The following is a 14,584-nucleotide window of genomic DNA, read 5'->3' as shown; positions in this document are numbered from 1 at the left end:
ATTTTCTTTAAAAAAGGTAAAAAAAAAAGGGGGGGGGGAGGGGGCGGGGAATCCCTGGGTGGCTCAGCGGTTTAGCGCCTGCCTTTGGCCCAGGGCGCGATCCTGGAGTCCTGGGATCGAGTCCCACGTCGGGCTCCTGGCATGGAGCCTGCTTCTCCCTCCCCCTGTGTCTCTGCCTCTCTCTTTCTCTATCATAAATAAATAAATAAATTTTTTAAAAAGAGAGAGAGAGATGCTAAAGGCTTAGAACTCATTCAACCTACTTGCCCACAGCAAGAATAAAAGCACTTGAGAAAAAGTACAGATGGTTCCAGGCAAAAAAAGCAGTGATGGAAAACAGACATTGAAATAGGGAAGAGGCAGCATATATTTCCAAAGTTCAGTAGCAGGAATCTAAATACCATCTATAACCTTCACTTCAGGTCCTCCAAATCACATCACTTCCTTTTATAATTCAGCAGATTAACTCATTTTTCACCAGTAATACTGATGTTTATGAACATTATAACTGTATTTCAGGTTTCAGCAGAAGTAAAATCATCTATAGATCTTTAATTGTTCAGTTATTCATTTAAATGTTAGATTTTGATTCATAACCTTAAAGAAAGTAATGTCTGTTAAATACAACCTAAAAATGTTAATCTGTAATTGAGGTCGGCAAGTTTCACTCTTGCCCACCAAAATTTAACTAATTAAAATTTAGACTTTATCAATCCCCTGGTTATTAAACAGGCTTGCCCTTCAGAGAAACAGAAGAGTAATATTGCTATCAATTGTTTTAAAGTTACATTAAAATCACTTTGAAAAAATAAAAATTTATAACCCAAAAGTTGAAATGAGGTTTCAGGAACAGATTCAAAGTACATTTTTTCCGAAAGTAGAAAGAAAAATGTTTGGCCATCATTCAGCCTCTGTGGTTTTAACTTTAAAACTTTAAAGAGGGCAGCTCAGGTGACTCAGCGGTTTACCGCCACCTTCAGCCCAGGGCATGATCCTGGAGACCCAGGAGCGAGTCCCACATCAGGCTCCCTGCATGGAGACTGCTTCTCCCTCTGCCTGTGTCTCTGCCTCTCTCTGCCCCCTCTCTCTCTCTCTCTCTTTCTCTCTCTCTCTGTGTCTCTCATGAATAAAATAAAATCTTTAAAGAAATGGCAAAATTACATATAAATTCAATGAAAAACATAATTTTACAAAACAAAATTGGAGGAGTTCAAATTCTACTTATATCCTAAGAGCTAAACTTAAACAACCAAGAGAAAAATGATTATGGAAATTATGGAATGTTTACACCAAGAAATATAACCATACATCAGGAAGTTTCACAGAAGTTTTGCTAAAATTAAAAAAAAAAATTAGAACTGAAAATAGAATATTTTAAAATATATTCCCATAAAATAGATCTTAGCAAAGTAAAAATGTAATTTTATGCTAAGAAATATTAAACAATAAAAATTAAGTGTTATCAATGTTAATACTGGCTGGTGAGGACTACTTCCATTTTATTTCCAAATTTAATTTCTGGGACACCTGGGTGGCTCAGTGGTTGAGCGGCTGCCTTTGGCTCAGGGAGTGATCCCGATCCTGGGATCAGGATCGAGTCCCACATCAGACTCCCTGCGAAAAGCCTGCCTCTCCCTCTATGTCTCTGCCTCTCCCTCTGGGTCTCTCATGAATAAATAAATAAAATCTTTAAACAAAAAAATTTTAATTTTTATTCATTCCCCAAATTTAATCACATGAAAAATTATATGAAACAAAAAAGACTAAAAGAGCATGAGAACGCTTTGCAGATACACGTAGTAAAGAAGCTCTTTCTTTAGGATCTCATACTGCCGTGGGCACTACACTAACCAGAGTAAATAGTACCTGCTCCTATTTACTTCCCATGGTGAGACTATAAGCTCTTTAAAAGCAAAAACTACATTTTAATCATCTATTTATTTCCAGTGACTGGCATTTGGTACTTGGTTCAATGTATGGTATAAGGGAGGAATAATGAACGTAACAATTAACCATTTTATATCCAAAAACACTTCTTGGTTTCTTAAATAACTTTTTAAATTTTAAATGAAATCTCACATATAAGCTAAAAAAATTTTTTTCCTTCCATGACCTTATCATTAACTCAAATACAACAAAGAATGTTTTCAAATAGTACATGATAAAAGAACCAGTACAAAACCAAAATATTCAACCATTAAATTTGATCAAGGACAAATTAAACTCATTAATCCTTTCTTATCTTTATCAACACTTACTCTTGAAAGATTTTGATGAGGAGAATCACAAAGGCTTTCACGGGCACTCTCATTCCTATAATTATGCTTTCTTGGGCTCTTAGGTCGTGTCCGACTTGGCATGTCACTATCTGAGGGTCCAGATGCATCCATCTTCAGGAAAAGTAAAACAAGTTTTTCAAATCACATATGTAGACAACTACAAACCACCCAAATGTACAAATAGTGACAAATTTCACTATAGACTATCAAAACTCTCATCCCTTAAAATCACTGATTTCATCAGAAAAGTCCTTCAATACAGGGAAAGTTTTCTGTAATTCTAACTTGTACCTGAAAGCTCAAATTTGATATAACAATTTTCTTTGAAGTAACAGGTCTGTTTCCTTCATTTTCAAGAGGAAACACCCACGTCTGATTAACCACAGTTTAGTTGTTCCGTCAAGTAAAAATGATGTTCCATTAAAAAAGGAGCCAGTTTTCAATTTTCAACTTAAGTAATCCAACAAGTACCTTTCCTCAAGGCAAACATCATGAGAAGAGGTAGTGCCTTATACTTTCCACTTAATCACATAAAACATAAAAAAGACCCACACACAAGGAAAAAATTTAGTATTAATAATTTTTACTGCTTCATCAAGAACATTCTTAAGTGAAACTAGCATACTTTTATTGTGCCACATTGGGAAGAATACAAGGACTGCTACTACATTTTGACAACACTGGCTTAATTCATGTTAGATGCCAACAGTTTACCCATCAATTACTTTTGCATTTTGTCATTAATGCAAATGTCAACATGATAAAAAAAAAAGGCAAATATTTTTGTATTATTATAAAACAGTTGAACTCACAAAGCCCATGAAAAGATTCTCAGTAACCGCGAAGGGTCTCAAAACCATACTTTGCGCACTGTTGTAATAACATGTAAAGGAAATGTCTACTGAAGAATTATTCAAATTGTCAAAGAGCTTTAAACAACAAACATATGCCCATCAATAGAGAAACAGCTTAAAAAATCATTTGTACCTCCCCCTATGGAATATCATGATGCCAGCAGAAAGACTACAGTAGAGCTTTAACTGTTGACTTACAGGGACTTCCAACAGGTACACCGTGCAGTGAAAAAAGAACGAGTGTGGAAAATGCAAACCACAGCCAATGTACAAGTATACACAGTTGTAAATGTGCAGAACTTTATAAGCACAATAAAAATATAAAGATACATACATACTTGGTTTCTAACATGGTCTGAGGGGGCCAACTTATGCAAAAAGAACACGTAAAAAAAGAGAGCACCTAGCTAAAAAACATGACAGAAAATAGACACATACAATATAATAATATTTATCAAGTAAAATCATAAATATAGGAATAGACAGAGAAATTAAATATTAAAGAAAAAAAGACGAGGGCTACCTGGCTGTCTCAGTCCATGAAGCATGAATGAACCTCTTGATCTGAGGGACATGAGTTTGAGAACCACACTGGGTGTAGAGATTACTTAAATAAATGCTAGAAAGAAAAGAAAAAAAAGAAAAGAAAAGAAAAGAAAAGAAAGAAAAAAGACAAAGATTGCCTTTTATACTCACATGTGCATCTGAAGATCCAGATGAATGAACATCTGATGATCTGGTCTGCAATTATTAAGAAGTCAGTATTTAAATGATCTGAAAATGTATTATGTTAACAAAGCAAGTATGTCTCAAGTTATACAGACTTAATCTTCCCAAACTTGTAGCAATTTCTGCTCACCTAATAAAACCAAACAAAGGAAATCTAAGACTTACAAAAAGGTTGAGATCCATAATACATGTGCAAGTCAATTCTGTAAAATTCAGAATGCATATTGCCAAAATACGGTAAAAATGAGAGCAGAATATATTTCAGGCATAAAACTTTTAAACCGTAGACTGGAAACCTAACCATTACTTTTACAACAGAATTTTTGTGCAAAAGCTCTTCCCGAGTCATAAGATACACTGTTTACTGCCACAACACTGACAGAGAGCAGCAACTTCTTGCTATGCAGCAAAGAAACTTCCCCTCCTTCCTCCACCTACCCAATCATATAAAAGATGATTTTAGTAACAAGAAAATTCACATATAAACCCTTAATGTAAAAGGTATAAATGTCACTGCAGAAATAGTTCAATAAAAAGAAAACCCTAGGGGTGCCTGGGTGGTTCAGTCAGTTGAGCATCTGCCTTCAGCTCAGATCATAATCCCAGGGTCCTAGGATCCAGCTCTGCATCAGGTGCTCTGCCACTCTGCCTACTTGTGCTCTGTCAAGTTAATTAATTAAATATTAAAAAAAAAAAAAAGAAAGAAAGAAAACCCTGTTATCAAATCCACAGCTGGCCACAATTTACAACTTGTTTTAGGGGGCTGCTTCTAATTCAGCATGCCACTACTGCTGACTGTTGCACTGAAAGAGATTAGTCTTCAAATAATGGCACATTGCAGCAATGTCAACTGTTAAAATTGCATCTTATTTTTTCTTAATTGATCTACAGATCAAATTACATATGACATCCAGTTTTTTTTTCACTATACAAAGAAGCCAAGTTGTAAGACCATTAACTAAATAACATGTGGTATCTGTCTGACATTTTTACTTGGAATCCCAGAATTTAACTCAGTCACAGTTTTTATTTTGCAAGGTACTGGGTAGTGAGATTTTACTTATTTTTATGTATAGCCAAATGTTAAAAGTGAAACCAAGAATCTTGACACCACAAATATCAGACCCTAGTACCGAGTTTTAGATTTCAAAAAAATGCACAAGGCATTATATTAATTTTTAAGAGAAAATTGAAGATTTGTATGACATATGAAAGTGCAAATACAGTAAAACCCATGTAAGTCTACATGGTATTGCTTTACTTACCTTCTCTAAACTTAAGGTAATAACATCTGGTCAGATTTTCACAACTGAATCGATTTGTTCCTCTGAACTCTACTGTGCTGGGCCCTAAGCAAAATAAGCCCAAGACAACCAAGCACTGAGATATCTTCCATCACTGTCTTTTCTATCCATTTATCTCCGACTTTAATTGTGTCCTTCCTTACTTTCTTCTCCCATCTAATGTTTCTTAAAAGGCAAGACGGTATAGAAGAAATTTTTAATAAATTTAATTCTCTGAAACACACTTTGAAATGCAGTTTGCAATGTGTCCATTTGCAAAATCCAAGAGTAACTATTCTCAGAAAAGAAAAAAAAAAATCAGTCAAGATGCTAACAGATGAGAAAAAAATCAACTGCTTGCCAATATACTAGTATCAACCTGCTAGGCAACAAAAATAATATCCTAATTACAAGAGTCCCCAAAAGTGTAAAACACCTAGAAACCAGCAAAAGAAATGTATACAACCTGAGTGAAGAAAAGACCAACTATATAGAAGGATTCAGTTATTCAAGTCACCTTGAAAAGATTCATCATATTCCTGGATGGGAAAACCCATTATTAAGACAATGTCAATTATACCCAAACTTATTTACACACTTAATGCAATTTCATTCAACAACTTGATACCGAAAGGAAAATCTTTGCAAGGGGCATAAGGGTTGCCAAAAATAATTCTAAAGTTCTCCCAGAAGAATAAGCATGCAAGAGCAGCTAAGTAGTGCTAGCCTTTCTTTCTTTAATCTTCTATGCTACCACATCCAAAGCACCATTTCTAAGATTTAAAAATAACAACATGGCTTAGGAAGAGGCATCAGCTGATTTCAATTAACCTAAGATGGCATGGTCACATTTACCGCAAACCAGACATTTCCACTCATATGCAGCTATAACTGCACAGCATTCAGAATGGAACTTCTTTAGGTTTAAGAGTTAGATGCAAATAGTTAATAAAATTTTCAAAATAATCAACTTTTAAAGCTAGCGGTCCAAATAAACAGTAAATGTAGTGCTACTTCAGAAGCTGAGTCTCTCCCTCTCCCGAACCTAGAACTGACTATATTATTTACCTTGGTTTGGTTTATATATGTTTTAATTGAAGAACAACATATTAATGATGCTTACAGATCTTCTGAAGTCTAGCGCACAATTTTTCATCCACATAAAAAGACCCAAAAGCAAGAAATGAATGAGCAGAATAAGGAAAACTGAAAGCAATAAGGCAGCAGACATATGAGAAAGCTACCTCAGGACAGAGAAAGCAGATAATGCAGATGTGGTGAAGCATGGCAAAAGAATCCAAAAGAAAAATGGATCATTCTCGTGATTGCTAAGGAAAGGTAAAGCCAACTACACTATTAACGGCCCTGTATGTTGGTGGCTGATAGTAAAATTTTTTTTCTAATTAGCAACCTAGCCATAAGTACATTCCTCCAAAACCGCCATTCTCCATCATCAGCTTTCCATTCCCATTACTGACTCCTAAAATGTCTTTTTTTCCTCTTATACTCTAAAGCATCACTTATATCTCCACAAGTTTAACACTTTCCTATAGGAAGCATATCAAATCTTTATTGTACTGAGATGACGTCTAATTCTTTATTTTCAACCTTAGTCCCTCTCCTGGGTTCCAATCTGTTGTCAAACTACCTCCTGGACATCTAACTCCTGGACATCTTCACCCAAATGTCTCCTAGCTCCTCAAACTCAATATATTTAAAATTCCTTCCAAACTAGCTTCTCCTATTGATCTTATTTCTGATACTGGATTATATCTCTCAGTCACTCATAATATGGAAGGGGTAAAATGTTTTTAAGAGGACAGATTCTGGAATTAGACTTCCTGGTTTTTAGCACTTACCAGTTTTGTAACCTTGGTTCCATTTATAAAGCTGAATAGCACCCTGCCTCATAGGATTGTTGTGAAGGACAAAAACTAAAGCACTTAAAACAGTGTCTAGCACACAGTAACTACTCAGTGTTAGCCAGCAACAATTATAACAGAGGATCATCCTGGACTCCCTTTATCCCCTCACAATCACGTGAGTCAAATTCTGTTCATCAGGCCCCTAATACAGCTCTTCTAAAGGCACAATTGTGGTCCAGATCTTCCCTTAATTCAACCACTTACTGGTACTATGCCTTATATTAGTAAAATAAGACATACCCCCTGCCTTTAGAAGCTAATAAAAGAAAGAGTCGTTAAGAACCGGGGAACCTAGGTGAAGGATATACAAGGTATTCATTATACTCTGCTTTCATGTGATTTTTCTGTGGAACTGAATTTTTTCCAAATAAAAAGCTGGGTAAGATACAGTAGGCAGGAAGTAGGGAGGAAGGAGAAAGAAAAAAGAGAAAGAAAGAAGGAGAGAGAGGAGAAAGGGAGAGGAAGGAAAGATGGGAGGAAGGGAGGAAGGGAGGGAAGGAGGTACAGCAGGAAACATCTAATGATGAAAGACCCTTAATCCTCATTGCTAACACCAGATTTCCCTGATATAAAAGCTTAAATATAATGTTCCCATAATCACAAATGGACACAAAACAAGATACTAAGAGATAAAAGAAAATTCATCAGTGCTTTTTATAAAATTTGGGATTAATCTTAATAATTATAAATTCAATTTTAATATATTTATATAATGAAACAATAAGTAGCCATCAAAACATTATTTCAAAAAGTACTGGAGGACACAAGAAAACACTCACAATGTAATATTGAGTCAAAAAAGCAATAAATAAAATCCTGTGATCTTCATTTTCATTTTTTATTATAGCATTATTAACATACAATACAATGCACAGATCTTGGCGTTCAGTTTCAGGAGTTTTGGAAGTTGTGTACACTAGTGTAACTACCATCCAAAACAAGAAATAGAACATTTTCATTACCCCCAGAAAGTCCCCTCCTGCCTCTTTCCAATTGATTCTCTTCTTCCATTCTCTCTAGGCAACCATTTTCTTACTTCTCTCTCTATACATTAGTTTTGCTGGTTCTCGGACTTTGTATGAATGGAACTATACATTATTTACTCTTTTGAGTCTGGCTTCTATTGCTCAATCATTAAATCACTATGCTTCAAGTTTCATTCTTGTTGAGTTTTACGAGTTCACTATTTTGTACTGCTCAGTAATTTTCACTGCACACCATTTTCTAAGTATTCCATTGTTTGTTTTTCTTTCTCCCTGTCAATAAACATTAGACTGTTTCTAGCTATAACTGTTTATAAATAAAGTCAATATAAGTATTTTTTAAACAAGTAAAGTAAAACAATGGCCACTAAGAGCAGAGGTAGCAGGCAAAACTTAATGGGGGTAGGGAAGATGTTAGGAAAAGCTTCTCAGAGAAGATCTGAGGTGAGATTTCTGAAACAATCCTCAATATTTATCAGGAGCACTGCAACAAACTTCAAACTGATCCTCCTCACTCCCAAATCCTTTTAAAGTATGTTCCAAGAATTCTTTCCTAAAGGACTTTGCTGGGCAGCCCAGGTGGCTCAGCGGTTTAGCGCCACCTTCAGTCCAGGGCCTGATTCTGCAGATCCAGGATCGAGTCCCACATCAGGCTCCCTGCATGGAGCCTGCTTCTCCCTCTGCCTGTGTCTCTGCCTCTCTCATGAATAAATAAATAAAATCATTTAAAAAAAAAAAAAAAAAGGACTTTGCTGCCTCAAATTTTCCATGGCTCTCTAATTTTACTCTGTAGCATTCAAAATCTCCACAATTTATCCCAAACTTACCTTTCCATTTCAGCAACTTTTATTCCCTATGCAAGCGCCCTATGCACTGGCTAATACACGAGATCATTTACCAACCCATTTCCCAGATTTATTTTTCTTTACCTCACCCATTTCTTTTTATATCCCTCTCTCCTCCCTTCAAACCTCTGCTCATTGTTTAGAAGAACTCAATCAAATTTCTCTATTCTTGAAGCCTTCTCCTTCCCATCCTCTATTAAACAGCTGTCACTTCTCTCTAAACTTTTAGATACCTCTACTCTGTACTATTACGTGTGGATTTTCTTCCACTAGACAGCATACTCCCCAGTTTGTATAGTCTTATTCAATGTTTTCTTCCTCAAAGTCAAGCACAAGACCTGCCAAGTAACAAAGACCCAATATACCTGTTGGCTTAACCTACTGGAGTAAGTACCTACCCAACAAAACTAAGTTACGCTCCACTGTCTAGATACTTTGCTGTCCACTCACTAACAAGTAGCAGCTACCTACCTTAATACTACTCTCCAAGGCAAACCAAGAGCCACCTCTCAAAACAACTTTATAAATCACTAAGATGTGTACAATGTTAAGATAAAGTGAAATTAAAAACCTGAAATGATCTTTAAAATTACATTTAAAACACTACCAATACACAAAAAGTTCTAAGTACATTTTGAATGGCCTGTAGTCAATCTAAACTGAGGAAAGTTAAAAAATTTAACCCCTGAAAGGAAGGCACAGCTAACAGTACTGTATAGCTTCGAGTGCTACTGGCAAATGCATCTTGCTTTTTGAAGTTATTTCAGCAAAATAACACATGGCTGGTCTGCAATAAAATATTAAAACTACTTAATAGTAAAAGAGGCAAGTTATTTCTTTCTTTTTTTTTTGAGGCAAGTTATTTCTAATAGTAATATTTTCAAGTTTAATATCCTGTAGCCAAGTTTTTATTTTTATTTAAAAAAAAGAAAAATGAGGGCAGCCCGGGGGGCTCAGCGGTTTAGTGCCGCCTTCAGCCCAGGGCGAGATCCTGGATACCGGGGATCAAGTCCCATGTCGGGCTCCCTGCATGCAGCCTGCTTCTCCCTCTGCCTGTGTGTCTCTGCCTCTCTCTATGTCTCTCATGAATAAATAAATAAAATCTTTTTTAAAAATTAAGTTAAAAATGATGCTCTTTATAAAAAAGTGGTAGAGAAGCAGGAGTCTTCAACTTGCACACCAAATGAACCCCCTCTTTCATATGCCACAAAGGCAAATGAGAATCTTCCATAGGTTTACCTTCCAGAAAGAATAAACCTTCAGGAATAAAAATTAAAAAAAAAAAAAAAAATGAAAACTGCGCTTTCAGAAAACCAATCCAACAAGATAGGAAATTTTTAAAAACATCAAGTCATATTCAAGGAACAGGGCTACAAATACTCAAATTTCTAAGAGTATCAATCAACAGAAGTTGTAATTCCACTCTCCATCCAAAAAGACAACTTTTCACCCATAAAACTATCCACCTTATATTTTAAGATAAGGTTACAGTCACACCATAACAAATTTTCACTCAAAACTGGAAACCATGAAGAACCTAATTTTCAAGATTTGTGTTTATTTAAATGTTACATATTTTCAGGTACCAACAAAAGAGTGTACACAAGCAGTAATAAATACCTAAGGATCACAAGCCTTGAATGTATCTTCATTTTACTTATTTCTTAAAAGTGAAATGTTTTTGTTAATCAGGAATTAAAACGGTTCCCTAACCAATTTAGCACTAACTGTCCAAAGAAGCCAGCACTCTCTTCTACCTGCTTGTAAATTTACCTAACCCAGTTTTTGACAATATGGCAAAAAAGAAACGCTGTCAAAGACGGAAATAACAGGGCACGTATTGGGGCGCCCAGGGGGCTCAGCGGCTGAGCATCTGCCTTGGCTCAGGGCCTGATCCTGAGGCCCCAAATCGAGTCCTGCATCGGGTTCCCTGCATGGAGCCTGCTTTTCCTCTGCCTCTCATGAATGAATAAATAAAAATCTAAAAAAAAAACAAAAAACAAAAAAAAAAAAACAAACAAACCAGGGCACATAATTCCATTATATTAGCAGTATAACCCACACAGGACATGCAGAAGTAAAGAAAATATCACATTCTCTTCATATCTTCATTTTGCTGTGCAAGCAAATAAAATTCTTAAAATCAAAATATTAATCTTTATAAATTAAATTCTAAGCAATTATGTTTAACAACTTTCTAAGGGAACAGTTATTATCTCTTTTCCCAAAATCAAAGCTACAACATGATACTAACAACCCTTTCCTCTAAAGCAGTATTTCTGTCTGGTGATAAACAGAAATAAATGCATAGAAAATAATTATTATTAAAGCACATCAAATAATTTTGCCATCGTCAATTTAAAAAACTCTGCATATTGGGATCCCTGGGTGGCGCAGCGGTTTAGCGCCTGCCTTTGGCCCAGGGCGCGATCCTGGAGACCCAGGATCGAATCCCACGTCGGGCTCCCGGTGCATGGAGCCTGCTTCTCCATCTGCCTGTGTCTCTGCCTCTCTCTCTGTCTCTCTGTGAGTATCGTAAATAAAAAAACTCTGCATATTGAACATTTTGTTTTTTAATTTATTTTTAGTGAAGTACAATTGACATACAAAAAAATTGTTTCAGGTATACAACATAATGACTTAGTATCTGTACATATTACAAAATAATCACAATAAGCCTAATTAACATGTCACCATGCAGAAGTTTTTTTCTTGTGATGAGAACTTTCAAAATCTCTTAGCAACTTTCAAATATGCAATACGGTATTATGAACTATAGTTACCATGCTGTACATTACATTCCCTGGTACGTTTTTAAAGTAATATTTTCCTCAATGTGCAGAACTATGATTAACAAACATCCCAACCTATATTAATGGGAATTCAACTACCAAAAAAGAGCATGAAACAGAAGAATCTGTTCATTCCATCTGTATTGTAGAATGTCACTTATCTGCTCTCCAAGAAGAAGGAAAATCAAACCAGAGATCAAAGGCTAGAAATTCCAAATATTTGCCAAAATGATCTAATACTCCAATAAATTCTAGACTTTTATATGAGAAACAGAAAGCAGCAATCTGGGCAGTCATTATATGATAGTTAGTGACTTTGATTCTAACTAAACCTTAGATTAGAATTTAACCAACATTTTGAAAAGTAAGCACTTTTTATTTCCTCTAAGGACAAAAAAAGGAGAGAGGAAAAAGGAACTAAGATTTATTATGTACTTTATAGACATTAATTCGCTTAATCCTTACATCAACTCTATAAAACAGAGATTACATCCATATTACAAACGAGAAAAGTGAAGCTCAAGAGTTTAAGCAACTTGCCTTAATATCGCAAATACGCTTATCAAGATTTAAATCCAAATGTCTTTTGCTTGTTATCAAAATCCATAATCTTTAACTGCGTCATGCAGTCCTCCACATTAATGGAGAGTATCACATTGGTATCATCTGAGTCCTGAGATACTCTGATTCCTTTTACGACATGAACTGTAAATAATACAGTTCTTAATAGCATGAACTGATGATAATCTAAAGCAATACACAAATCGAAAAGATTTATTACTGGAAGACCCAACAATTTACCTATAGGAACAGCCACACATTCAGGACCACCAGAGGTACTACTTTAGAAGGATGAACATATACATTAAAATGTTTTCAAGGTATCCAAGGCATCGAGTAGGAGATACTTAAAATATTACCTTGAGAAGAAACTAAAATTGCGCGGCTTATGCTCGAACTATTACGCGTGCAGTAGCTTTAGCAACGGTTCCCTAATAGCAGCAAGCAGGGCTGTTTTTGTATATCTTTGAGAAAGTGGCCTGAGCGATGTACCCAACTATGCCCCTCCAAGCCGGCGGAAGCAGTGCTGCAAAGGGAAGAAACTGACAAGGAGTAAAAAGCAGGGACGTAGAACAGCCGAAACTGACCCTCTACCATAGTTTCCACAAAATTAAAGGATGAGTGTGGTAAAGACATTACTGATCACAAACTAATTCCGAACCACCATTCACAAAATGGCATAAAGGGTGTGATCAGAAACTGACAAAGCTCTTATAAAATGGGTTGTTTCTCACAGCAAACTAGAGGTAGGGCTCGCCCGGTCCACCGTAAACCTAACTTCCTAATAACCGATTTAGGATCATACATGCTCTGCAAGATGGTAACAGCCCCTGGAGCCTTGAGCGGTTATGCAACTTCCTGCACTAGTACCGAAAAAGCTTAAGAACTACCCCGGGGCAGGATCTATTTATTACCTGTCATATCGTCTTGGAGATGAGAAACTCAAAGGAAAAAAAAAAAAAGAACTTAAGGACCGGCCCAAGATGGCAACGAAGAAGACCTGATGCTGGCCACCCACCTAACCTACCGCTAAACTACTTCTACAGCCCAATGGTTTTCTCAGTACTTGCACATGGTTCCCTGTGGCCTCAAAAATGAATTTAACAGTCGGTCTTAAGCGGCTTCTAAGGGCTTGGGTGGAACACACAACCTGGTGGTGCAGGGGACCCCGAGTCCTTGAAAACCTACCCTCAAAAGAAGGGCTCGTTTGATACTTCCTCGTAAGTGAGATAAGACCACGTGTGGGGCGCAGCTTTAACCTTGGCGACGCAGCGCTGGCAGGCGAGAGCCGCTCCCGCCTCTGCACTTCCCACACCTCGCGCGCCCCTCCACCCTCGGCCCTCCCCTCACAACGTGCAGCCCGAGCTGTTGTTACTTATTCCCCGGAGGGCAAGAGGGAACCTGAGGGAGACCGGAAGCGTGGCGAGATCCAAAAAGCCGTAGAACTGAGGGAAGGGAGGCAAACGCTCAAGCACCGGGAGGCGATTCCCGCCTCTCCCCAGGCGCTGTCCGGCGGCCTCAGGGCTCAACAAACAGGAACACACGGGCGCGTTTTCCCGGCTTCGAACCTCAATCTAAATCCCTGATTTCGCTCCAATGCCAAACGCAGGCCGAGCTACTCACGCCACCCAGCCCGGGCCCGCGGGTCTCGAGCCGAATCCAGCCTGGGACTGAGGGGAGATACCAGGCCTCTCAACCTGCGCACCACAGTGCGTCGGCGGCGGGGCCTACAGCCGCGGCCAGAGCGCCGACCCCCATTCCAGGCTCCTCCGGCTGGCCAGAAGCGTCCGTAGGCTCCAGATGACGGCTATACACTCACTGACTTACGAAGTCCTCTAGGAAATTACCTTCGAACTGGCCTTCTGAGATCCGCCTGGCGTTTTGTCCGCCATCTTGAGCTTCGCCCCTCCTTCGGCGGCCGCAGCAGCACGGGCGAGTCGAGCGCCGAGAGAGCGGATCTCGGCGGAGCCCGCCAGAGGCGCCTGCAGGACTGAGGAGTCGACTGCCGAGATAGGGAAGGCGGGCGGAGCTGTGCCACGTGACTTCCGGTGTCAGCAATTTCCCCGGCCCAGACCGCTTTGCGCGATTTCCGGGGTGTTCCCGGGGCTCCGCCTTTCACGTGGTTCCGGGATTTTTGGAGCGTCTCCTCGTGCTGACCTTCAGGACCGGCTGAGGTTTCACTTGTTTCCCGGCGCCAGCCCCTGATAGGCGCGAGCCAGTTGAATTTCCTGGGTGAGGAGGGAAAGGATCCTTAGAGAAGATACGCGCTGGGGTCCGGGGGGCGGGGGGGGGGGGTCCCGCGCTCAGCGGCCCAAGACGGGTTTTGCGACAGC

General features: G+C 38.3%; 1 protein-coding gene across 2 annotated transcripts in view; it reads right to left on the bottom strand.

Annotated features, from left to right (window-relative positions):
• U2SURP (U2 snRNP associated SURP domain containing) overlaps window positions 1-14,294 on the bottom strand; it is a 54,147-nt gene extending 39,853 nt beyond the window's left edge. For both annotated transcript variants that reach the window (XM_055321745.1, XM_055321746.1), the window contains exons 1-3: window positions 14,099-14,294; window positions 3,830-3,874; window positions 2,259-2,390 (exon numbers count right to left, since the gene is read on the bottom strand). In XM_055321745.1, coding sequence (XP_055177720.1) covers window positions 2,259-2,390; window positions 3,830-3,874; window positions 14,099-14,143 — 222 coding nt within the window. In that variant the 5' untranslated portion in view covers window positions 14,144-14,294. The remainder of the gene's footprint in view (window positions 1-2,258; window positions 2,391-3,829; window positions 3,875-14,098) is intronic.
• Between the last annotated feature and the right edge of the window lie 290 nt (window positions 14,295-14,584).

This window comes from Nyctereutes procyonoides, unplaced genomic scaffold (assembly GCF_905146905.1).
Source record: "Nyctereutes procyonoides isolate TBG_1078 unplaced genomic scaffold, NYPRO_anot_genome, whole genome shotgun sequence".
In the NCBI taxonomy this organism is placed as follows: Eukaryota; Metazoa; Chordata; class Mammalia; order Carnivora; family Canidae; genus Nyctereutes; species Nyctereutes procyonoides.
The sequence above is the reverse complement of the archived record's forward strand: the minus strand, read 5'-3'. Positions and strand labels throughout refer to the sequence as shown.